The following is a 23,098-nucleotide window of genomic DNA, read 5'->3' as shown; positions in this document are numbered from 1 at the left end:
CATAGCTTCACTCAGCTGCTGAGTGTGTGAACCAATGCCAGTGAAAAGCACTGCATTTTAAGAGAAAATTCAGATTCTAACCTATGGTGTTAGATGACTCATTCACACATGCAAATCCCAAAACTGCAGTCACTTGATAAATTAACATAGATGGCACTATATCTACACAATGTATATCAACCTATGAAGCTGCCATACATTAGGTATGGGTCCATCTAGCCCAGGATTTTCCAATTCTGACCAGCAGCAATGCTTCAAGGCTTCAGGCAGAGAGAGGTCTTTCCCCACTCTGGTGAACCTGTTAGCTGTGGATTCTGGTGTCTGAACTTCCCCAAAGCACCTGGCCCCTTCTCCAAGATCCTGGAGAACACACTCCCCTTGAGTAAAACAACACAAGTCAGGCTGGTTGTCTATTCTGCGAGAGGCGAGTGCATTTCCCCTTGATGTGGGAAAGTTAACTTCTATAATTTGTCTTTGGTTATTTACATGCTGATCTCTTAACTGAATGCATGTATAACTTAAGGATCTCTGGTCTAATTCAGCATCTCTGATTGGGAGAAGCCCAATTTTACCTTTGTTCTAGTCTGTTTAAGAGTTGGACAATTTATCATGTCACGAGGTGTGCATAAACAAGTTTAGGCAAAAACTTCACAAAGTCATGTTGGTCCATTGGGGGGGAAACCCTGAAATAATGGTAAAGCATTACTTGTATTAAAACCAAAACAGATGCAAGAAGAGAGATCCATAACTGAACCTCCCAATGAACATTCCCAACTGAACCCCCCTCCCCCCTTTTTTTTTTGGCTCAAAGCAGGCTTGGTGGGTAGGTTGGAGGGGCTGATTTGAATTGGGGCTACAGGGCTGGGGTGGGGAGAGGCCAAACCCTTCCCTCTGCTGTGCTGTTACAAATATCTCCCCTTCCTGAAACTTAGCCACGGAGCGGAGTGGTGGAAAGACAGGTAACCCTATTGTAACTGTCTTATAGGGGAAGGGTTAAACTCTGCCCCAGTACCATGGCTCTGAATTAAAGCAGGATACCACATGCCTGTTTTTACCCAGAAAAAGAGGACAAGAGATCTAGATAGGTAGGTAGATAGGTAGGTAGGTAGATTATTCTATGTCACAACTAGTTGGGCGCTAGTGGGTCACAGCGTAGTGGAATAGATTTGAATTAACTGATACTTTAAATCTGAATTGCTGTTAAGCATCAGACAGAATTAAACAAAAGGGAAGGGGAAGAAAAGGATGTTGCAGGGTGAAGTAAACCAACCAACCTGCAGATCAGAAGCCACAAAGAATAAACTATGGAAATACTGAGCTTCCTAGACAGGGACCACAATTTCCTTTGCGAATCACTGTAGATTGCAATTCAATTGCAGACTGGCTTAGGAACAAGCACCACTAAACTGAACAGGACTTACTTGCCAGTAAATATGCAGAGGGTTGTTCTGTGCATAAATATGTGCATAAGTACGTGCTGCGCAGCCCACAACAGAAACTTTGCCAAATCTGAACTGCTGAAAACAAGCAAAAGCACCTGGCAGAAACTCAGCACCTCTACAAGCCAGAGAAGTCGCACAACTGCAAAAACACCTAGCTCCTTTGCAAATGTTTGTTTGCAAAACCATTTAAAAGGCAAGCTCTGCAACAGGTCAGCTACTGTTCAGAATTAAAATATGCTACTTTGAGAAAATGCCTTTGAGGCTTTTTATTTTAACCTATGTTTAGGACTATGCTCTAAAGAATCTTTAGTGTCCATTGTGTCACTTAGCACTGTACAGAATGCAGAATTAACACAGTCCCTGCCCAGAGGGCTTAAGTCAATCAACACTCGATGGGAAAGAGTGGGATTTGGAGGGGAAGAGGTCAGAGACTGGCAAATGAGTAGTGGGCATTGGTATCAGAAGCAATGTTCCGGTCCCTAGTAAATCCGTTCAACCTGCTGGGCTCCTTTCCATCTGACCTAATAGATTAAAACAGACCTACCCAACGTAAGGCCCATAATAGGCACAGGCCTATTACAGCCCCCTCCCTGAGTATGTGTAGCTCTCTGGGGGAATTCCAAATACCTATTGTTTGCGGCCCTTTTGCACATGGGGCGCAGAAAGATCCGGGGGGGTGGAGGGAAGAACCAGAATCGGCATGCAAAGAGATCTGTGGTGATACAGAGAGAGCATGATGGCATTCAGAGAGGAAACGCGGGGGTTGGCTAAACATTAGGAAGCCGAGATACCTGTGGGTGGGGACACTGAAAGCAAGAGGTCACAGACATATAGGTGTGATCTGTGATAGCGCAAGAAGAGTAAGAGCCAAGAGAGCTCTATGGAGTAGAGAGGAAACAAGGTATCAGTGATTGACATATAATAAATAACAGAGAGAGGAGTTGAGAGAGTCCTGTAATGGTGCAGAGAAACAGGAGAGCACACGCTGTGGGTACAGAGAGAAAAAGATGAACGGAGAATGAGTAAAAAACAAGACCTAGTTGAAATGGTCAGAGAAATGTTTTCTGCAGTTAATACAGTGAGCAAGGTGGCCTTTTCCAGTTAGCAGCAGACAGAGGTGCACCTAGGTAATTTTGGAGCCTGGACCTAAAGGCCCTTGGAAGCCCCCTCTCCCCAGCAAATTACGCATCATCGTGCTCCACCGGGTGACCACACCACCCAGGACAGGCTAAAAAGTATTTGGGAGTCCCCAGGGGCTGTGGCCCCAAAGTCCAGGGATGAGAGCGCCTCTGGCAACAATACACAAACAGCCCTTGGTGTGATCTAAGGTGCGTATCCCTAGAGGAGAGCATTGTAGTCTTTTACTCCTTGCTCTTACCCACACAAGAAAGGACACAGAAGAACGTTTAACAGACAACCTCTAAAACTAAGCAATAGCCACATTTTAAATCCATAAGATTACTTCAAATCAAATTCTTCCTTTGTCAACTTGGGAGCAACAGAGGACTGCGAATGCAACAGGACAGGTATGTATGGGACAGTTCTCCTTTAGTCCAAGGAATGCTCAGATGATTGTTTTAGATGATTTATCGATAATACATTAGTGATTTATCATCGGGGGGGGGGGTGGGCTACGAAAGGAACCAGGACAAATATAGTTTAGTGGAGCCACCTGGTGGTCACTTCTGCAAAGAGCAAGTGCTGCTGTTAACTCTTGCTTGCTCTTCCAGATACAACTGGTACTTTGAGTAACAGTGGAAAGTGAAAAGGGAGTAGAAACTTAACCAGGGTATGCATGAGTGGAGGAAAAGGTGGGAGATTATGAAATGGGGAAAATTTTGCTTAGTCATAGAAACCATCCTAATGTTGTCAGCTGTGGTAATGGGTTCAAATTCTATCCTCTGCCTTGCTGGGAGATATCCAAAGCTTGTTTGAGGAGACAGCCCCAAAGAGCAATGGCAGAGTACACAGAAATTAAAAATATCCCAGGTTGTCTGCACTGACTGGCAACAGCTCCCTAGGATTGTTGACCTGAGTACCTGTATTCTTCTCGTCCTACCTGAAGATGTCAGGGATTGAACCTGGGACCATCTGCATTCAAAACAGGTGCTGGGCCACTGAGTTATGGCCCCTTCCCCTCGATGGGGATGGGCAAAATGTAGGGGTTCCTTTAACCAGTCCATGCATGCACAGGCGCCTTGGTCAGTATGGAAGGAGGAAGTTGACCTCGACTTTCTCCAGATGCAGCTGTCTAACCACTTGGACTATCCGACTAAGAGGCAGGTAAGTACACTAGTTAGGAGGCCTGGTGGTCAGAGGACTGTGCAAGGCTTCTCTCCTTTGGGGCTGGAATCTTGAGACAAACCATGTACCTTTGCTTTGTTAAACAAATCAAGGATTGGGGGTCACCATCTGTGCATAACAGAGGAAGGGGAGGGAATGGGAGGCAAGGATAAACAGGGGGAAAGTGTGTGATTATTTGATGTACATGTACTTAGAGTTACTAACTGTATCATACGGATTCTTGCCAAGTTGGTGGAAGGGGGCCGTTCAAGCTAGTGGAAGGGGGCCTCATCCCTCCCTCTGCAGCAGTCAGGTACTGCTATTTATCTACCGCTTTTCAACAAAGTTCTCAAGTGGTTTACACAGAAAAATAAAGTGAGTGCTAAAATAAAGCACTACAGTGAAATAAAACTAAATAAAGCATGAAAGAGGCTAACTTCTTGGTGAGAAGGAATCCAGTGGCAGTTGGTTCTTGACAAGCCAACGGAAGGGGCCTTGGTGTCTTGAGCAGCAGCTGCTGCTGCTGGAGAGGTCTAGCCTATAACACCAAATCTTGGCTCTCTGAATATCCTATTCCAAGGCTGGAGCCCGGTTGGGTTTCCAGTGCAGAGTTCGGCCAGGATATCAGCCAGCAGGGAACAAGGCAGAGAAACAGGACTAGAGACAGGTTGCTGGCTCAGAACAGGACCATGGATAGTCTGGAAACAAGGCAAGAAGTTCGCTTGATACTCCAGCAAGAACCTGGAGCCAACTCAGGGCTTGAATAGGCCTGCCACCTGATTAATGTCTGCAGCTCTGGCCCTTTTGTAGGAGCAATTAGGGCTTAAAGGGGCTGTGACCTTTTTCTAGGGCTCGGACTCCAGCAACTGGAGATTTGCCTGTACTTCCGAGTGTCATAAGGAGCAGTCCTCAGAACTAGGAGGGCAGGACCATTGCCTGAGGATTTACGAATGCAGGCTCCTGGAGCTCCCTTCCTGAGGTGGTAGTTTCTGAAACTCCTTGTAGAAGTTTCCCTGCAACTTGTCTTCCTCATCCTGTGTCCCTGGGCCCTTGAATAATAGGAGGCCAGACTTATGGCTAATAACACTGAAGTTGCACTTTGAGTGATGAGACTGACTCTCTTTTCTGAAGCACCAATCCACCCCCCCCACCGCTTTCCATCCTAGGAGAACAACATTTATTGGGCCATATTCAGGACTCCCCCGTGGCTGAATTCTCCAGAAGACTGAAGGGCAAGATAGAATCAGACTTAGGAATCCTGAGGCACTCTGCTGGGAGGCCAATTGAAGCAGTAGGTGTCTGTGGGTGAGTGTTACCTCCCTGAATTCTCTAGGTATCATCAGTTCCACAAAGACTCCGAGGGCCAAAGGCAGGTCAAATGAGAAAGCAACCCATGCAGGCATAAGGAAAACGAAGTTATCTATGGTGGATAGGAGTGGCTCCTCTTCATGAGGATTACAGCTACCCCCAGGTTCAGCAGCACCCTTCTGAATCTGTTGCAGGAGAGCAACAGTGCACGAGGGATATGCCTTCATCTTCTCCTTGTGGTTTTGGAAGAAGCATCTGGCTGGCCACTTTGGCAGGCAGGATGTTGGGTCTTTTTGCCTTTGGTCTGATCCAGCAGGGCTAAGTTTTGGGACATGGGAGCAGGCATAGCAGATCTGTCAGGACTAGGCAGTTCTTGGACTGGAGGACAAATTGCTGAATAACTTCCACAATATGAAATCTCTCCACAGTCTTGATATCCTCTATGTATTAGTTTTTGTTTTAAGTTTCAATAAGCACCAAGATCCCCCAAATAGCTTCTCTCGGAGGAAGAGTGAGGCAAGATTGAATCTGTAACCGTGTCATTCCAATGGAGAAAGCGGAGGTGTTGCCTCAGGAACCTTGTGTCTGCTATGGCCTTGGCTGAGAATGGATGACATTAAAGCTGGAATCTGCCACAAAGGCAGATCTAATGGTTGCTGCCCACTCTTCACATGCTCTTAGGTCGGGAAGGATATTAGCAAAGATGTCCTCAGCTCATAAAACAGGAGATGCCAGAGAAAACTGGCAGAGGTAGCCCCTAGGAGCAGGAACCTGCCCTCTTGTAATATGTGAAGACTTCCAAGGGTGTTTCATTTAATTAAAACAGTAAACTCATACCCACCATTTTGGGATGGTCATTGCCATATGCTTCAGCTCTCTAAATAGCTGTTTCCAGCCTTGGAATCTCAGATGTTGGACTACCATGTCTAGCTATAATGACCTTTAGTATTCCTTATGGGGTACATAAGGAATCATAATCTTCTGTACTCATGGGGACTCAAACACATCACTTGGACCCTTCCCACATCTTTCAAATCTGACAAGGCAGAAAAGAATCTCTTGTGGGTTCTTCCAGCCTTGCACCGAACTTCAAGCATGTTTCCATCATCCATCCCAAGCATATCCAAACTCCACCCTAAAAAAACTCGGGGTGGAGGGACTCACCCTAAAGGAGAAAGGTGCTATGTCCATTGCCCTGCCTGGGGAAGTTTCTTTTATCCTTCATTGCCAAAATGGCCTCAGCTGATCTTTTCCGGCTAAGAACATTCCTAGGCTGCAAGTATACCAGCCTAAGCAGACTTCTGCATTCTTGTAGGCGGAGACCCTCCTGCATCCACTCACATGGCAAAAGTTCTTGTATCCCCAATACTAAGGTGACACTTCCTAGATAGAGAGTTGCTCAGCCCTGTTTCACTGCCTGCTTTGCCAATTGTGTGAAAGACACAGATTTCCCTTGCTGCATCCTGTTCCAGATCCCACCAACAATGCACAGGAAGGCCTTCCCTGAGGTCCATCTGGCCCCATTGTTAGGCACTTTCCAGCACCTAATTTGTTCCCATGTTAGCCTTCAAATGCCCTAAGGGAAGACAAACAGATTTTTTAAAAAAGATGTTACCAAGAATAAAATATTAATCCAGACAGTTGCAAATTATTTTTTATTGACATTGCAAATACAATATGTTAAGGATTTTGACAAAAATTCCAAGTTTGTTTTGTAAAAAAAAATATGACTTTTAAATTACATTTTTCTGGCCCTCTTGCTGCAGACAAGCAGATCTATTTCTCTATCCAGAAATGATGCTTGAACTGCACAAATTCACCTTAGTTTTAAATTCTATTTATACTATGTACAAATAGCCACAGAACTGAAGAGTGTCCTTAAACAAAGTGAGTTGTTTCCAACTTTATAGCCATCAGCCCTTCACCAAGGGGCTTGGTTACATACTTAAATTAAAAAAAAAAAAAGGGGGGGGGGAGTCCACTCTCCAACAGCCAACTGAGGGAATATACAGGGTTTTTTTTCCTTAGAAAATTGACTCACAGCATGCTTTGCTACCAACCTTCAGAAAAGTGTGCCCACATTTCTGCCAAATGAAGCCAATTGCTTTCTACCTCTACTAAGAAAAAAAGTCAAGACACCGGTAGTGAGCATGATGAACACACCAACTGTCATCAAGAAGGCCCAGAAGATGTCCCTTCCAGTCCAGGAGAGAAATCCAGAGTGGGTGCCTCTATCCAAACCCTGCTATGCTTGAATGTCCATTCAGACCATCCCAGCTGCTCTTTCAATGCTTTTGACTTCTACAGGGACAGCTGTGGCAAAACTGTGACTCTGAAGTCCCCTTGCTGTGAAGATCCAGGCTTGCCCCATGATGGGATGAAGGCTCCTTTTCTCAAAGTCTTTTTCTGGTCTACATCCAGAGTAGACAAGCCACGTGGTAACTGGGGAGTAAAAACGAAGTGTCCTGGAGGGTGGGGAATGAACAAGGATGTTAATCTGTGGTACAAGCACCATATTATCCATGTCTCCTGGCATTCAGGTGCCAGGTGAAGACTTAAAAACACACACACCAGAACGCCTTTGGTGATTCTGAACACAACCTACTGGAATATATGGGACTTCTTTATTACACCCAAGTTCTTTCTGACATAACAACTTATGGCGTTTTTGTTCGAACTTGCATTGTGGATTTTTAGTAATTTCAAATAAAAATGTTTTAATAAAATAACTCCTGCAGGACTCTGCCTTGCTGAACATGGAGAGCAATGCCAACCGGAAAGAACCCCCGGACTCTACATGAATCAGCCCTATCTTGTTAACAGAGATCTTTTGTGCAGCATGTTTCTAGGAACAGAATGAACACAATATTAGGATGAAAGAATCTCCCAGCTAAGCTCTCTATGAAAGAGGGCCAACACCAATAACTTAAAGGTCCTGAGCTTGCCATAACATCGAGTCTGACTGCCCCCACTGCCTGAAACACGAGATGACACAGCTAACAGCAAGATATACTGAAAAATAAGACAATACTGCCCTTATGGAAATGTTTGCTTCTCAGAGAAACCCAACAGAACGGAATGATGTATTAATGGAATAAAGGAAACCAGCAAAACAAGGGGGGCATCTGACAAACAGGGCAGACTGCCAAGCAGTGTTCCCTCTAACAGGGATCCCCAGATGTTGTTGACCACAACTCCCATAATCCCCAAGCAAAAGCCATTTCAGCTGGGGATTCTGGGAATTGTAGTCAACATCTGGGAATCCCTGTTAGCAGGGGCATAGCAAGATTGGATTGGGCCCAGAAACAAGATTTTAAAATGGGCCCGTCCTCACTGAAAGAGAGAGAGAGAGAGTGTGTGTGTGTGTGTGTGTGTGTAAGTAACCTACGTGCCACAATAGAACATCCTAAACTATTTTTTAAAGGTTTTGTAAATTGTGGATGATGCAAGTCATTTAATGGTACTAGAGAAAGACCTGCTGTTCTGGTAGCTCCAGGTCTTAACACTCACATCAATTCCGGAGGATGAATACAACTGAAGGAAGCCCGGGTGGGTGCACAGCTGGGGGAGTCAGTCATGTGACTTGCTTCTGCCCCCCCCCCCGGCAGTGGGCCCCCAGACAACTGTCTCCCCTTGCCCTATTATAGTTACACCCCTGCCTGTTAGAGGGAACACTGCTGCAAAACATCCAGGAATAATTATATCACCAGTCAACCTGGGAGGGAACGTACTGAGATTTCCTAGAAGCTGAAGTCACCAGGCCTGAGGAATAACACTTTCTAGCAAAAGACGTCGCCCCTCCTCATAATCATCCTCATCCACATTAACTAGCAGCCGGATGGCCTCCTGGCCCACAGCCTCTTTCAGCGAGTCTGTGATGAAGACTCCCTTCAAAGCCTCCAGCAGTGAGCCGTTCATATAGTCGCTCCAGAAGGCATCAAGGTAGGACAACTCTGAAAACTTGATGTCACAGATGATAGAGCCCAGGTCACGGGATTTGAGGATTGTGTTGGACTGCCCAAAGACATCAAACTGACGCTCCAGCTGGTTCTGCTTGTTTGACATCACATTCTGACGCAAGATGGGCTCATGCTCACAGTACTCTGCACGGACACGGAGCCGGATGTCTGAACAGGATGCACGGGACAGACAGAGAGAAAGAGAGAGAGGGGAGGGGGAGGGGAGAGAAAGAGTGAGGCGTTAAGAGATGGAGGTCACAAACACAGCACGCAGACAAACACGTGGTCATGCAGAGCTATTCCAGGGCTGGGCTGTTCAATTGCCCTGAACAGGTGCTGAACAAGGAGACCAACCAAGCTGAAGATTCAGGCCACTCAGGTTTCCTGAAAGGTTCAGGCACCTTGAGACAGTCAGTCTACCAGCGAGGGGCGTTCATTGTCTTTGAAGTGTACCATTGGCACAGTGTTATTGCTGAACTTCACTAATGCCCATCCAGCAAGTCCATACCAAGCTAGACCATACATCTGTTACGTCTTGCCTCAACTCCTACCACCTAGAATCAGAACACTTTAGTATCCTCTCTCCACCATGCTTGCTCAAACCATCTGTACCAGTCCTGATGGAGGACACCAATAAAGTAGTTCTTCAAATACATTCATAAAGAAAACCTTCCAACAGTTTTTTGTTTAAGATCTTGGGACTACTTTCACCTCCAAGTTACTACCTCTGTATGAATAGTAATTAAAATGTATCAATCTGAACCACTGTCAAGAGAGTTCCTGAACCTTGATTTGGAGGAAGGGTGAAAACTTAGGCTATCCTAAACCCAACCACTGAGAGCCATCACTACAGACAGAATCTGTCAACATAAAGATTTAACTTCCAGCGACCTGAGTTGTAGCCATCTGGTGATGGACTTGCTGCAAAACAAGATTTTGTAAGTGTCCCTCAATTCTGTAAATGTTCCCCAAATTAGTGAAGTTCAGCCGTAACCATGGACAGTGAAAGTGGAAGGACAGGTTTTGTTTTATGCAGTTGCCCAAAAGTTTATCAGTATCATGGCTGAAAATTTAAGATGTTCAAAAGGGAGGGAGATATGGAACGAATACAAAGTAGGATATGTTTAAAAAAATGAGGCAGGTGGTGTGTTACATACGCTCAACAAGGCCGTCAGCTTTAATTTCTCTGTGTCTTGTGGTCATCACCTGTAGAAGCATTAACTCAGAGTGCAGTCACAGCCCCTTTACCAGCAACTTTGTACGGCCTGGAGCCCTAACCCACCCATGCCAGCAAGCTATCAGGCAGCTTTTCATCTCTGCTGGTTCTGAACCAGCGGAACAGATACTTCAAACCCTTCTTTCCAGATGGGCAACAGCAGAGTTGTGCAGCAAATTGCACTGAATTTGACAGGTGTCATTAAACTTATTTTATTCCACAACAGGTCAGCCGGTAAATGGCATTGGTTCAGTTCACATATAAAAACCAGGAGTTTCTACTTGAAGCAGTACCATCTCCACCCATAATAAAGCCCAATGTATTGGAAGCCTTTAACAGAGCAGAGATAGACACAAATACTGTGTACACCAACGGCTGCTTGACCTGATTGGGGCAGCACGTTGAAGGAGCTCAGCTGTTGGGCCCACTGGAAACTGTTTCCATAGTCTGCCATCCAATCTGCTGGCTACACAAAGAGCAGCTCAGAGGTTCCACTTTATTGTCACTGTACACAACTTATACACAGATTTTTGCATCAATGGTTTGACACATGAGCACCCACTTCAGAAAGTCCCAGCCCACCCACTTTTCAATATCAACAGGGCTCTGGAGTATAGAATGGTAGCAGCTGTCAGAGTTGGCGTTAACACACTGGCATCTCTTGGTGTCACAGTGATGTCCCACTTCAGCAACTGAAGCCTCTTCCTTCCCCTAGGCCAGGATAAACGCCTCCAAGTAGACTACTGGGAACAAACCCAGACTTTATTCAAAAACATGCAGGACTTGTGTCAACTGCAAGGCTATGAAGAGAGGGTTTCTGCATAACTACTTTGCAGGAGATGAGAACTGGTTTGGTGACCTTGCCCAGCCAGCACTAATGCAAGCCCTGAGCAGCTGCATCAACTTAAAACACTTGACCTATATGGGCAAGAATGACACCAGCCAAAGCAGAAGACATACCACCTCACCCACCCCTCCACTTCTTAGGATGAGGAAGGAAACCAGCTGGAAATTCAGGCCCCAGTCTCAGTGAAATAATCCCACTATGGATATTGTTTGGAAATAGATTTAACACATAACAATGAGCCCCATGCTGCAGAGGCATCTGCTTTTGTCTTTCCCCAAGTTTGAGTCATAGCAGCAAGACTAAAGGATAACTCTCCAACTTCATTACCAAAGCAGGATGTTTTCAGAGAATGAGGCCTGCCACCTCATCATCCACGTAAGACCCTTAGTGTGCGTGTATCCAGTACTGCTAAGAGATTACAAGCCAGGATCAGAAGACCCAGTGAGAACTGAAGACCAGTTCCCCAGATAAAGAGCTGGGATGTGCATTTAGTATTGATTAAATTCTACACCACACTCTACAATTCCTCCCCCACTCCCCGTAACACACAAGTTAAAAGTTTTACAGGCCAGCAAAAACCCTTTACAGACAAATTTAACCACGCAACAATGCCCCCCCTCCCCCACTGTGTAGAAGGCAGCAAGTCCCAGAGTCCAAGGTTGTGTCCCTCACAGCTCGTTTAACAAGAGTGCTGCAGGGTCCAGATGCAGGGTCACTTCTAACATAGGAGAAGCCTTGAAGAGGCAGCTGAAATAATCATGAGTGCCACACTTAAGTTTTTGCTTTTTAGTTTGGTTTGTCTGTTTGTTTTTACCAGTGTCTGGTACTTGGCCCGCTTGCTTGGGCCAATACTTATGCTTTTCCAGAGATGGATTTCAACTGTGGACCGAGAGAAACATGGTTCAAGACTTTTAGCACATGGTAACATCAAGAAATCATTCTGAGATTCAATATGGCAAAAAGAACACAACATGGCGTGAAGAACTTGGGTTAGCTTCCAGGTAAAGTTGGCTGGGACTGCTGCAGATACCAGATGTGACATGGCAGTCTTCACTGCAGGCTGCATGTTCCTCCTTACTCTAGACCACCAAGCAGTACGCAGGCCAGTGCAGGGTCATGGTCACCTTAATGACAGATTAAGTGGGAGAGGAACAGCAAAACTATGCCAAGTTGATTTCAAGGTGAATACAGCAAATGATCTTAGGCCATTCATATCCACCAATGATAGAAGCTGATGGGCCAGAGGAAAAACTGCCCAAGAAAACTGATGGAACCATTTGAAGGACAGGCAAGGAAATTAAGGGAACTATTCACTCCCAAGATAAAGGGGTTAAGGAACCCAAGAGGGATTCTGTAGCAACTTATGGCAACCTGATATCTGCAGCAGTAAGAGTAGCCATATACATAATTAAGTGGGATAATCTAAGATGGGAGCTGATGGCTCCCTGCCTATCAGTAGCAAGCAGAACCTTCAATGGATTGGCACTTGAGGTATCAACTGGTCCACAAGGGGAACATCCCTCATTGTTATGGCACGCCAGCCCGTATCCATCAGACCCTGCTAGAGGCTTGCAGCACAAGCCCCCTGCGGTGCCAGTCTGGAGTGGCTCTACACATGGTCACAATCCCAGGAGTTGCCAATGCAGCCCTGTCCCCACTGAACATGAGGACAGCCAACATGCCTTTATGAATTGGCTGTTCAATAGGCCAGCATGCAGGAGGGGAGAGCCAGTGGTTCCTCTAGAAATAGGTAAATCAGCACACATTTAAACACAAATTTGCTTTCACAAAGAACGGGTGGAAATTTGGGTGCATGGATTCATTTACCTTTGCGAGACCATTCTGTGAGAGGAGTGCACAAGAGAGACAGAGTCTCTTTATCATCAACTTTTGCTTAGTAACCTGGAATTTAAATGGTGGATTGAGAAAGAATTGGCAAAAGTCAAGCAGCAACAAAAAAAGATCATTTTGCGTGTGGGTTTTTTTTTTTTTTTTAAACTAAGGTCTAGCTCCAGCAGGCTGAGACAGCCCCAGAGATTGCAAACTGAAAAGGGAGATGGGTGTCGGACTCCCCATGTTTAGGTGTGCAACTCAAAAGGATTCTAAAATGCAGAGCTTGTTTCAGAAGCAGCTGCCTGGATCTCCTAAGTCAAGTTCTGCCCCAGTGAAGCAAGGTAACATTACAAAGTATACAGGCAACAATCTAGCGTTGAATGGAGCTTACAGTTCAATCCTTGCACCTACCCGGCAGAAGCCTTAGCTGCACCTTGAAGTTGCAGTTTTGACACTCATTGTATTATTTTTGAACCTTCTTCGTTAGAACCCATTGCCTGTAAATTGGTCAGATGGTAAGACAAGCGTTTTTGTGCATTCGCTTTTGTTTCATTTGCATTGCACTGACACAAAGACAATAGCACAACAGAGTTATACAGGGACCCTACAAAAGCTCTGGGCACTCACATGCTGAACAATGGCTGCTTCAAATGTTATGCACATGCAATGTAAAATATACTTCCAGAAAAGAAAACTGTGAAGAATGGGTGGAGACTGTCGCATACGACAGTCTGCAGACTTCACAGTGTCTATGTAGAACTGCTCTCCATTTAGGAAATGGATGTTTAAAGCTGCCCTAAATCACCAGAAGGGGATGGAATATGCTGGTCTTGGAGACAGATATGCAGTATAGAGCTGGAAATCAAGCCAGGAATCTGACTGCAATTCAGTTTTAAATTACAACTGAAAGCTCAGAAAGTAATCTGGGATTTAACCAAACTGTAGTTAAGTGGGCTGTACTACTGACCAAATCATGATGATAAATCCATGTAAGAAGCCAGATATAGGCAGCAGTTACAGTGCTATTAAATAAAAAATAAAATAAATGGAATGTATTCCAGGAGTTGATACAGCCACCACGTTACTTGGCAAGTATGTACAGTTTGGGCCATGACTTGAGTATGGAGCTGTCCTTCCTGAGCTCCACCACTTAACACTATCCCAGGCTCTAACACAGAAGCTGTGGCACATGTAAATTCTTTGCAGACTGAGGAACCATTATTTTTTTAAAGTAATTTGGTATGAAAAAACTAGCTTCACAATATGCTTTAATTCTTCTTAAACCTCCAGATCTTGGTATTCTAGATCAAAACGGCTTTCCTTTGCAATAATAAATTATGTATATCATTTCAACTGATGTTTCTTTTTAAATACCACTATCTGTGATTACTGCAGCAGAAAGTGGTAAGTAGCATAAATGGAACTAGATCAGGTTTTTTGCCCCCTTAAAAAGTTCCTTTGCTAGTAACAGAAATCCTCTGTCCCCAAAATATTGCACAAGTGTTTGCTTTTCATTTGCCAGATTGCTTGTGTTTCCCAAATTCATCACAGTGGACAAAATTAAAATAAATAAATAAAACCAAAGCGGCAAAGAAAATCAAAGATAGTCACTAAGACCAGCATATCAAGCACAAGCCTTCACATCCCTCTAACTAAACTGCTAAAGGACTAGTAATCTCAAGGTATCCTTTTGTTTAATTGTAAAGCTAACTGAAGAATTAGCCGAGAAAATAGGTACCAACCAGACCACATTAGGAACTGAAGACAACATACCGAGCAGTGGGTTAGAGTCTTCTCACCCTCACCCCAGAGAAGGAGCCAAAGCTCCCATTCCCTACTCAAATGGGCCTGAGTCCTATTACAGGATTTGGAGTGCATTTAAAAGTGCAAGTCGAGACTCAAGATCACTCACACAGAATTGGATAAGCCCAGTTTACAGCTAGAAGTATTTTCGTTTTCTCCCCCAGCCCTAATCCCTTCTAGATCCGGCCAGAGAGAGGATGACAATCTGATCAGACCCTTAACGGAAACCAAATTTGCTAATCAGCATTTTAGAATGGTTTCAAATGGGCTTGATAAAAGAGGCTTGGTCCAAATAGAGGGAACCCCAGGAACACAGCACATGCTAGGCAGACACCTACCACAGGTCACTTTGGTGGGAATTTGGATCTCCTGCTTTACAGCAGAAGCTCTGGCTCCCCGCCGCCTACGGGGGGGAGCAGACTTTGCCCGGCCTCTGCTTACTCGCTTCCTTTTGCTGGAATTGGAACCTAAAGAGAAAGAAAAAGGAATTACAGTGCACGATAAAGTCCAACAAACAAAGCTCAGGTCTCATATAGCTGTTATATCAGGCCCCACCTACACGATGTCAAATAGGGACAACACAAACTATACACACACTCGATTGCCACCTTTCTAAATATCAACTAAAATGCTATGACACTTATATTCACACCAAATAGAAATGCATAAAGAAATTCTATTCCTTTTTTCCAGGTTTCACAACCCACACACCTGTCTCCCATTGATCATGCCGAGGTTCTGCAGAGGCTGAATTGAGACAGCTGTCCACCTGTTGGTCCGATGACAAAACTGATGGTCCATAGGTGTATCTCTCAGGAGAAACTAAAATGAAAGTTTTAAGAAGTCACATAAGACATCAGCTACTTCAAATGGAATCATAGGTTCTACAAGAAAGCAGCATCAGCCTATCAGATCAGCCCATTTATACTAATTCTGCTGGGTGACATGCCCAACCCTAATATCCCTACCCCTCCAAATATTAAAATTCAGATGGAGAGGTCCATCTGCAGCTGCCACCAGCTCATCTGATAGCAACTCAGGGATGGGCCTTCTCCATTGCCACCCTGAGGCAATGTGCTTCCTGTTGAAAAAAGAGCCTCCCCATTTCCGACAGCTTTTTAAAGGGCTGTTAAGACACATTTATTAACCCAAGATTTTAATAAGGTTTATAAGATCCGTCATCGTATTAAATTATTTTACTCTTTTAAAGTTTTAACTGTTTTTAATCTGTGTTTTATGGCAAACCACCCAGAGACGTGAGATTTCGGCAGTATACCAATATGCCAAACAACTAATACAGAATTCATGCAAAAAAGCTAGACTGTGAACTACAGTGTCTCTTTAAGTACAAAAAAGAAATATTTCCCGAAGTTTAGTTAATAAGTTAATGTTAAAGAGACTCTTTTGCTACACTTATGGTCAAGTACCTGTACGCTGCCTTTTCAGGGTGACATATGGCAGTAGATCATGCCTTGTGAGCACTCTCAAGAGTTGCAGGAGCTGAAAGAAGTTGGTTTCATCACACTTGCCCCTCCTCTCTAGTTCCAAGAGGAGTTCAACACCATTCTTGGGCTTCCGCCTATCTGTGGGAACCTCCAGACTACTATCAGTCTTGGCTGAGTTACACCGGCACTGATTTTTTCTTTTCCAGCTCTCTAGCACAGGTGAGGTAGTCTCTGCACCATCCTCTTCTGCTGCTGCTACAGCCCAAAGGGCTGGGTCCAGTGGATGGGTCCAGGGCTGTGTTTCATCCAGAAGGAAAGAGAGCACTTCCATGTCATTCTCTGTGAGCTGGGAGCCAATCACCTCAAACATGCGGTGCAGGGAAATCATCCCATAGTACTCTAAACATTCTTCCTCCTCCCAAATATGGGCAAAGAGAGGCCTCCTCATGTCAGCCATATGCAGAGGCAAACTCTATAACGACTTTTAATGTTATATAAGCTAGAGAAACAGATGTGTAATGTTTGGAACACTGAAGAGGGTTCAGTGTTTCAACAAGCTCTATATACTGTGGCCCAGTAAAGAGTTAGGAGCCTCAAGGAAGGACCTTTTTGGATTCAAATCTCACAATACTGCCGCATACAAGTCTGCAAAAGGAGAAAAAGAACCTATTAGATCAGCCACTCCAGCCCACCTCAAAGTTCTGAATGAAGGTAGGAACGTCGCATATTTACACAGAAACAAAAGCCATCAAGGTGGGGGACTGGATCTGACCCTTGACACCGTTCCTAAAACTGCCTCCGCCTTCCTGTCACTGGTTGCGGGGTGGGAGAGGGCAGCCAGAAAACAGACGCCCGACAAGGGGAACAGAAAAGCCCTCTCAAGGCCCGACAGCTGCCTCTTCCCAAGCGCCGCAAGGAACCGACGCGCCACAAGATGGCAGCACCGCGGCCCCCACTCGAAGGCGGCGTCGCCCCCGCGCTCCGGCACCTGTCACAAGGGCGACGATGAGCACAACGCCGCCGAGGAGGAGCGGGCGGCGCCGGAACCCTCCCCGCTACACGCGCAAGGCTGACAGCCCACCCAGGCAAACCCCGCCCCTGCAGGCACACACGGGCCCTCCTCCCACCCGAGCACTGCTGCTCCTCCTCCGAATACGCATCCCGAATACTCCTCCTCCTCCCCTCGTACTGGCTTCCTTCCTTCCGTAGCTTGACGACCTCCGCCCCGCAGCTGCCGGGACACCCGCAGGGGCTCCTTCGCCCTGACCCGCGACAGGAACAAGAGCGGCCCCAGTCCTCAGATATGCGCGCGCACCCCGCACCCCCCCCAGGGCTTTTCCAGGCTGCCCTCCCAGGCGTCGGCCCCTCCCGGCATCGCTTCCCCCTGCCTCAGCTGGGCTCCCGTCAACGGCCCTCTTGATCTCTCCCCCTCAATCTGCCATCTTTCTTTTCCCTCCCAGACCCGCTCTCCTCCCTCGCCCTATACTTAATTCTTCTTTTTACCGGGTCTTCCGCGTCTCGCAGCCCTCTCCGTCGTCGTCCGGATCGTTCTAGTACCTTCGACTCAACTGCGCCGGCGCCCACCCGGCCCCGCCTACGTTCCCTCCTTCCGCGCATGCGTCCGGAGCTGTTTGTGTTGTGCCTGGCCCCCGCCCTGCGTCGCAAGCTGGCCTTCTGCGCGTGCGTCAACTAGCCCCCTGGGCAGAAAAACAACCGGCTGCGCCTGCGCCGACCTTTTCCCTCCTCTCACGCGGACGGCCTGCGGGGGTCCTCGTGACCCACGTGTGTGGGCGGGGCCCGACACAAGTCCAGCCTCCTTTTAGGGACTGATCACCCCCCCAACCCCGGCTCCTCCTACGACGGGTGCGGCGGAGGAAAGGAAGGGCTTCCTTTTTCACCCGACCGTTGTGATGCCGCAGCTTACGCCAATGGCGTTACAGATAGACACATGACGGTAGATTCATTTAATGCTGCTCTTTACGCACTTAGCGCAGCGTATCTCACCCCGCATTTCCCTCCGAACTGGAACGGTTACGTAAACTGTCCGCGCGCGGTGTCAAGGTGACGGCGCTGGTTGCGTAAGCGGGGGGAGGGGAGAAAACAGCGACGCGATGCGGTGGCGGGAGTTACGTAAGCGGCGTACCAGGGCAAAGGGTTGGGGGGGCGGAAGAGAAACGCACCCCTCCAGCCCCGTGAGTGGGCGTGTCAAAACAGAGCGCCCGCCCCCACCCGAAGTGGCCGCCGCTCGCTCCGCCTCCCCCCCCCGCTTGGGATTTGGGCCGCCGTGACGTCAGCGAGACTATAGCGCCGGACCGCCCCTTTAGTAACGAGGCGGCTGATTGGCTCCCCCGGTGGCAGTGGGGAAAAGGCGAGGAGAGGGCGCGGTGCGCTGCCTAGGCCAAGCCGGGCCTGCGTGAGGAGAGGCAGAGCGAGCGGCGAGTGGAGCGGGCCGGGCCGGGCCGGGCCTACGGGCCGGGTGAGTCCGCTCACACCTCCGCCCTCTTCCCCCGCAGCTTGACCCCCTTGGGCTCCAACATGGCAGGGGGTGCCCCATAGAACTGGGGCGGGCGCCAGAGTGGCGGACCCTTCCCGTAGGTCACCCCAGGGGGGCATCTCTTCCCCCCTTTTGCGAGGCTAGAGAGCAGCAGCCCTGGAGAAATGCGGAAGAGGACGCGAAGGGATTGGCTTAACTGGGAGAAGCACGTGCAGAACTAACGGGGGAGGGACGTGGGGGGCTTGCCCCAGTTTCCTCCTCCCCTCTTAGTCTCCTGCCTGGAGCTCAGGTATATCTGCTTAGCTTGCAGCCTAGACTGGCCTCTGTCACATTACCCACTTGGGCTTTTACTCCTCTTTTCCTCTCAGTGTAGGAAGACTCCTTGGCCTTCTGCCCTGGCTTTTATCTGCCATCATATGTCCCTACCTGTTACTGTCATTTCTTCTGTTTGTTTTCTACTTTATTTTCTTTCTTGACATGTTTCCCACCGTGCCTTAGCCCTTTCATTCACCTTAGTCTCTCTCGACCCTTTTGCAGGCTGAGCTGACAAGCATCATGGCAGAAGAACTTGCGCCATCTCTCTTCTTCCAGCACCAGTACATGTGCTCGGAGTGTGGGCTTCTCTACAACACTTTGGAGGAGGTGCTGATCCACCAGCAGAGCCATCTGGGGGAGCCTTATGAGCCCACAGCTGCGGCCACCGTTGTGGACACAGGGCCCCAGCAAGACAACCGCTACCAGTGTTTGGAATGTGGCTGTGTCCTGTGGTCACCTGATGAATTGCTAGACCACCAGGCAGTGCACCCCAGGGAGGTGCCAGCCCGGCCCCAGCCTCCCACAGGACAGATCCGTTACCAGTGTAACGAGTGTAACGAACTCTTTCCGTCCACAAGCCTGTGGCTGGCACACCGCCAAACGCACCAGAAGCAAAAGGCCTTAGGTGACGGCCAGTCGTCAACGCCACCTTCCTGCCAGCCAGCTTCTTCAACAACACCTTCCCAACTGACTGTTTCCCAAATGTCCCAATTATCTTCCTCCCCACCCTCTGGGGCATCGCTGCCACCCCCTCCCCAGCCAGTTCCCCCCATGCATCCCTACGAGTGTTCTGAGTGTGCCTGCCTCTTCCCAACGCCAGAAGAGCTGCTAGAGCACCAGGGTGAGCACTTTACTGAGATTGAGAAAGAAAGTGGAGAGGTGCCTGAAGTAGCAACACAGGAGACCTGCAGCCCACAACACGTCTCCCCACAGCCATGCCCTAAGGACCCCCCAGCAGCACCTCCGCCCGTGCAGGCCTTCTGCTGTAAAGAGTGCAAGCAGACATTTGGCACCGCGGAGGCACTGCAGCAGCACCAGCAGGAGCACCTGGGGAGCAGTGAGGAGTTTCTGTGTGGCGAGTGCCAGCGAGGCTTCACGACAGCCAAGCGGCTGTTGGCTCACCAGCGGGTGCACGTGGACGGCACATACGAATGTCCCAACTGCAACAAGATCTTCAAAAAGGCGGCATCTCTTGAACAGCACATGCGCATCCACAAAGGTGAAGCACTCTACCTCTGTGTGGACTGCGGGCTCGGCTTCTCCACTGAGATGACCTTGATCATGCACCGCAAGAGCCACACTGCCAACCCTCTGCACCGCTGCCACTGTGGCAAAACCTTCAGCAACATGACCAAGTTCCTTTACCACCGACGCACACATGCTGGCAAGAGCGGGATTCCACCCCCTCGTGGGGCAGCAGAGCACGCGCCAAGCCAACCTCCTGAACCAGTTCCCACAGATGGGGAGTCGGCCCTCAACGGTTCCTCTTCCTCGCCTTTGCTGGGAACCTCAGAAGCACCCAGTGCTGGGTTCCTGTGCCCTCAGTGTGGAAAGGCCTTCTCCACCCATATCCGGATGGTGCGGCACAAGCGGGTAGTGCATGTTCTGGAACGCAAACACAAGTGCCCCACATGTGGCAAGAAATTCAAGAAGCTGGTGCACGTGCGCAACCACCTGCGGACGCACACTGGTGAAAGGCCGTTCCAGTGCTCGGAGTGCGGCAAGACCTTTGTGTCTCAGGCTAACTTGGCACGGCACCATGTGACGCACACCGGCGAGCGCCCTTACCAGTGCCAGGTTTGTGACAAGCGCTTCACCCAGTCTTCCAACCTTCGCCAGCACCGCCTCTTGCACATGGCCCCTAATGGAGAAGGGCCCCATTCGTGTGAAGACTGTGGAGCGGCTTTTCCCCGGGCCCACCAACTAGCCCTGCACCGGACTGTGCACACAGGCTGCTTGCCTTTCCCGTGCCCAGACTGTGACAAATCCTTCCCACGCCGCCGTCTCCTGGAACTGCACCGCCTTAGCCATTCTGGGCACGAGCCCCATCGCTGCCCAGACTGTGGGGCTCTCTTTGTGATGGCGTCTAAGCTGCAGGAGCACCGCTGTGCCCGGCGCCGCAAGCACGCCGCGCCACAGTCTTATCTTTGCACCTCTTGTGGGAAGTACATGGGCTCTCTGGCCAAGCTGGCACTGCACCAGCTGGTACATTCGGGCCAGTGGCCTTACTCTTGCCCGCTCTGTGGGAAGGCCTTCACTACCCCCAGTGGATTGAGCCGGCACCAGCAGCGCCATGCCGGCCTGCGCCCTCACAAGTGCTCCGTTTGTGCCAAGACCTTTGTCGCGGCCTCCGGGCTACAGCTCCACCAGCGCGTCCACACCGGTGAACGTCCCTTTCCCTGCCCAGACTGTGGCAAGGCATTCCGGCAGGCTACCCACCTGCGGGAACACAGGCGCCTGCACACGGGAGAGCGCCCTTACCGCTGCCCAGACTGCGGCAAGGCCTTTGTGCAGTCCATGCACCTTGCTGAGCACCGCCGCATCCACACTGGTGAGCGCCCCCACCCCTGCCCTCTCTGCCCTAAGACCTTCAAGACTCTCTCCAACCTGCGCAGCCACCGCAAGACCCACACCGAACTAGCTGCTGGCCAGGATACGCTCCAGGCTGCTGAGTCCCTTGTGGCCACTGGCCAGCCCACCCAAACGATCATGTGCACTGAGTTTGGGGAAACCATTGCGATCATTGAGAGTGCTGAGCCCCTCCCCTTGGTCGAAACGATAGAGATCTACCAGGCTACACTTGAAGGCAATATCCAGGTCAATGCCTTTGTATAGGCAACCTCTAACTCTTCCTTGCTCAAGGGCTTGATGCGTGTCAGCAGGAAGTATGGCTTCCTTTATTCCATACATCGAGCATCCTTCTCCCAGCAGCAGAGCCTACGAACCAGTCACTCGGTGCCCAGATGCAACCTGTTCGACTTGTATTGGGGCCTAGCTCCAGATCACGTGCCTCGTCTGGAGGATTTCTCGGGGACAATACCATTTTTGTGTGCAGGGGGCAGTGCTGTGGCATGAGACTGAACCCATCCACCTCTGCCACAACCACACACTTACTGTAAATAAAAAGTTCTGTTCTGTTCTGTTAAGCTCTTCCTCTGACTTTCTCTCTGTGATGAAGCTCCACAAAGTCATTTTCTCCTTGGAGCATGTGCTTCTGCTGGTAGCCAGTCTGTTTATTAAATTCAGTTTGACTCTTGTGCTCCCAAGCAAGTAAGCTGACTATTCTCTTGACTGTAGGAGGAGGATAAAGGCTTTTCTTAGTGATGGGGGTAGGGCTCCCAACTCTGACTACAATAAAGGGTAGCTCCATTTCTGATAATCTTACAGAAGGGAGACTTGGAGAAGGGAGGCTAAGCAAGTAGTGGCTTATCCTAAAATGAGCGAGGAAGCAGAGGCAGCTCTGCCTCCTTTAGAGCCCCACTGGCCCATTAGGATGAGCTGCTACTGGGTATAGGTCCAAAATCAATAAATAGGTGATGGGCATATATTTGGGCCAACTTGCTCTCTTGCCTTCAAGTGGCAATGGCAGGAGAGAATCTAGGCCTTTAAAGATCATGTTCTCCAGAGCAAAAAATATTAGAAGAGGAAAAGGAAGCTGACCTCCTTCTGCCAGGCAACTCTGTCTTAAGTAGGTGAATATTTGGGTTCTGTGGATGACAGCTGTGAAACACGCAGCTGAAGTAGTAAATCTACAAGCCAAGCCTTTTATTTTTGAAAAATCCTTACCCTCCTGTTCTGTTCCAAAATGGGGCACTCAAAGCCACGACTGGCAGTGTCTTCCAAGGCACCTGTAGCTAGTAGTTGTGTTGACTTTCTACCCACCTACAGGAAGGATGAGAACTAAAGACAGTCAAGCTCTTTTTCAAGACAGCATGCGGGGGTGGGGGTGGGAAGCACTGTATGAAAAAAAGACTGGCCTCCCTGAACTGAGTCTTAGCATTCTAGCATATTGGAGATAATCACTACTTCATGCCAAGCAGATAAGAAATTTGGCAAATCTCTGGTATCTTCATTTCTCTAGAAAACTGGTCGACTGGTAATATAATTGCTCTGCTTGACTGTGGCTGGATTGGCTAATGAAGTGAGGTTGTGC

General features: G+C 48.4%; 2 protein-coding genes and 1 long non-coding RNA gene across 5 annotated transcripts; 1 reads left to right on the top strand and 2 right to left on the bottom strand.

Annotated features, from left to right (window-relative positions):
• Positions 1-6,669: 6,669 nt before the first annotated feature.
• DEDD2 (death effector domain containing 2) lies at positions 6,670-17,789 on the bottom strand. The gene is made up of 6 exons (XM_053268503.1): positions 17,640-17,789; positions 16,119-16,781; positions 15,403-15,513; positions 15,030-15,158; positions 8,765-9,160; positions 6,670-7,498 (listed from the first exon to the last, which is right to left on the bottom strand). The coding sequence occupies exons 2-5, from the start codon at positions 16,591-16,593 to the stop codon at positions 8,787-8,789; spliced, it is 1,089 nt and encodes a 362-aa protein (XP_053124478.1). The 5' UTR covers positions 16,594-16,781; positions 17,640-17,789; the 3' UTR covers positions 6,670-7,498; positions 8,765-8,786.
• On the bottom strand, positions 10,405-15,023 carry LOC128333240 (uncharacterized). Its single transcript, XR_008310885.1, has 2 exons — positions 13,300-15,023; positions 10,405-12,957 (listed from the first exon to the last, which is right to left on the bottom strand). It is a non-coding gene; the product is annotated as an uncharacterized LOC128333240 (long non-coding RNA).
• Positions 17,790-17,807: 18 nt separating the features above from the next.
• Positions 17,808-22,211, top strand: LOC128333237 (zinc finger protein 574-like). Of its 3 annotated transcripts, none has more exons than XM_053268495.1 (2): positions 17,808-18,090; positions 19,168-22,211. In XM_053268495.1, exons 1-2 carry the CDS (start codon positions 18,085-18,087, stop codon positions 21,778-21,780), a joined length of 2,619 nt encoding a protein of 872 aa, XP_053124470.1. In that variant the 5' UTR covers positions 17,808-18,084; the 3' UTR covers positions 21,781-22,211. The 3 variants fall into 3 exon arrangements, with proteins under 3 accessions (XP_053124470.1, XP_053124471.1, XP_053124472.1); XM_053268496.1 differs by lacking the exon at positions 17,808-18,090 and adding an exon at positions 18,186-18,612; XM_053268497.1 differs by lacking the exon at positions 17,808-18,090 and adding an exon at positions 18,641-18,919.
• The last annotated feature ends 887 nt before the right edge of the window (positions 22,212-23,098 follow it).

Source organism: Hemicordylus capensis, chromosome 7 (genome assembly GCF_027244095.1).
Source record: "Hemicordylus capensis ecotype Gifberg chromosome 7, rHemCap1.1.pri, whole genome shotgun sequence".
Taxonomy (NCBI): domain Eukaryota; kingdom Metazoa; phylum Chordata; class Lepidosauria; order Squamata; family Cordylidae; genus Hemicordylus; species Hemicordylus capensis.
This window is presented reverse-complemented; position numbering and strand designations above follow the sequence as displayed.

Bases quoted from the DNA above. Each gene is read 5' to 3' on its own strand.
- DEDD2 (XM_053268503.1), bottom strand. From the start codon at position 16,593: ATGGCTGACATGAGGAGGCCTCTCTTTGCCCATATTTGGGAGGAGGAA. The intron at 15,514-16,118 runs GTACTTGACCAT...CTTTCATTTTAG, and splicing joins CCTGAAAAGGCAGCGTACAG to TTTCTCCTGAGAGATACACC. The intron at 9,161-15,029 runs GTAGGTGTCTGC...CATCCTGTTCAG, and splicing joins TCCCACCAAAGTGACCTGTG to ACATCCGGCTCCGTGTCCGT.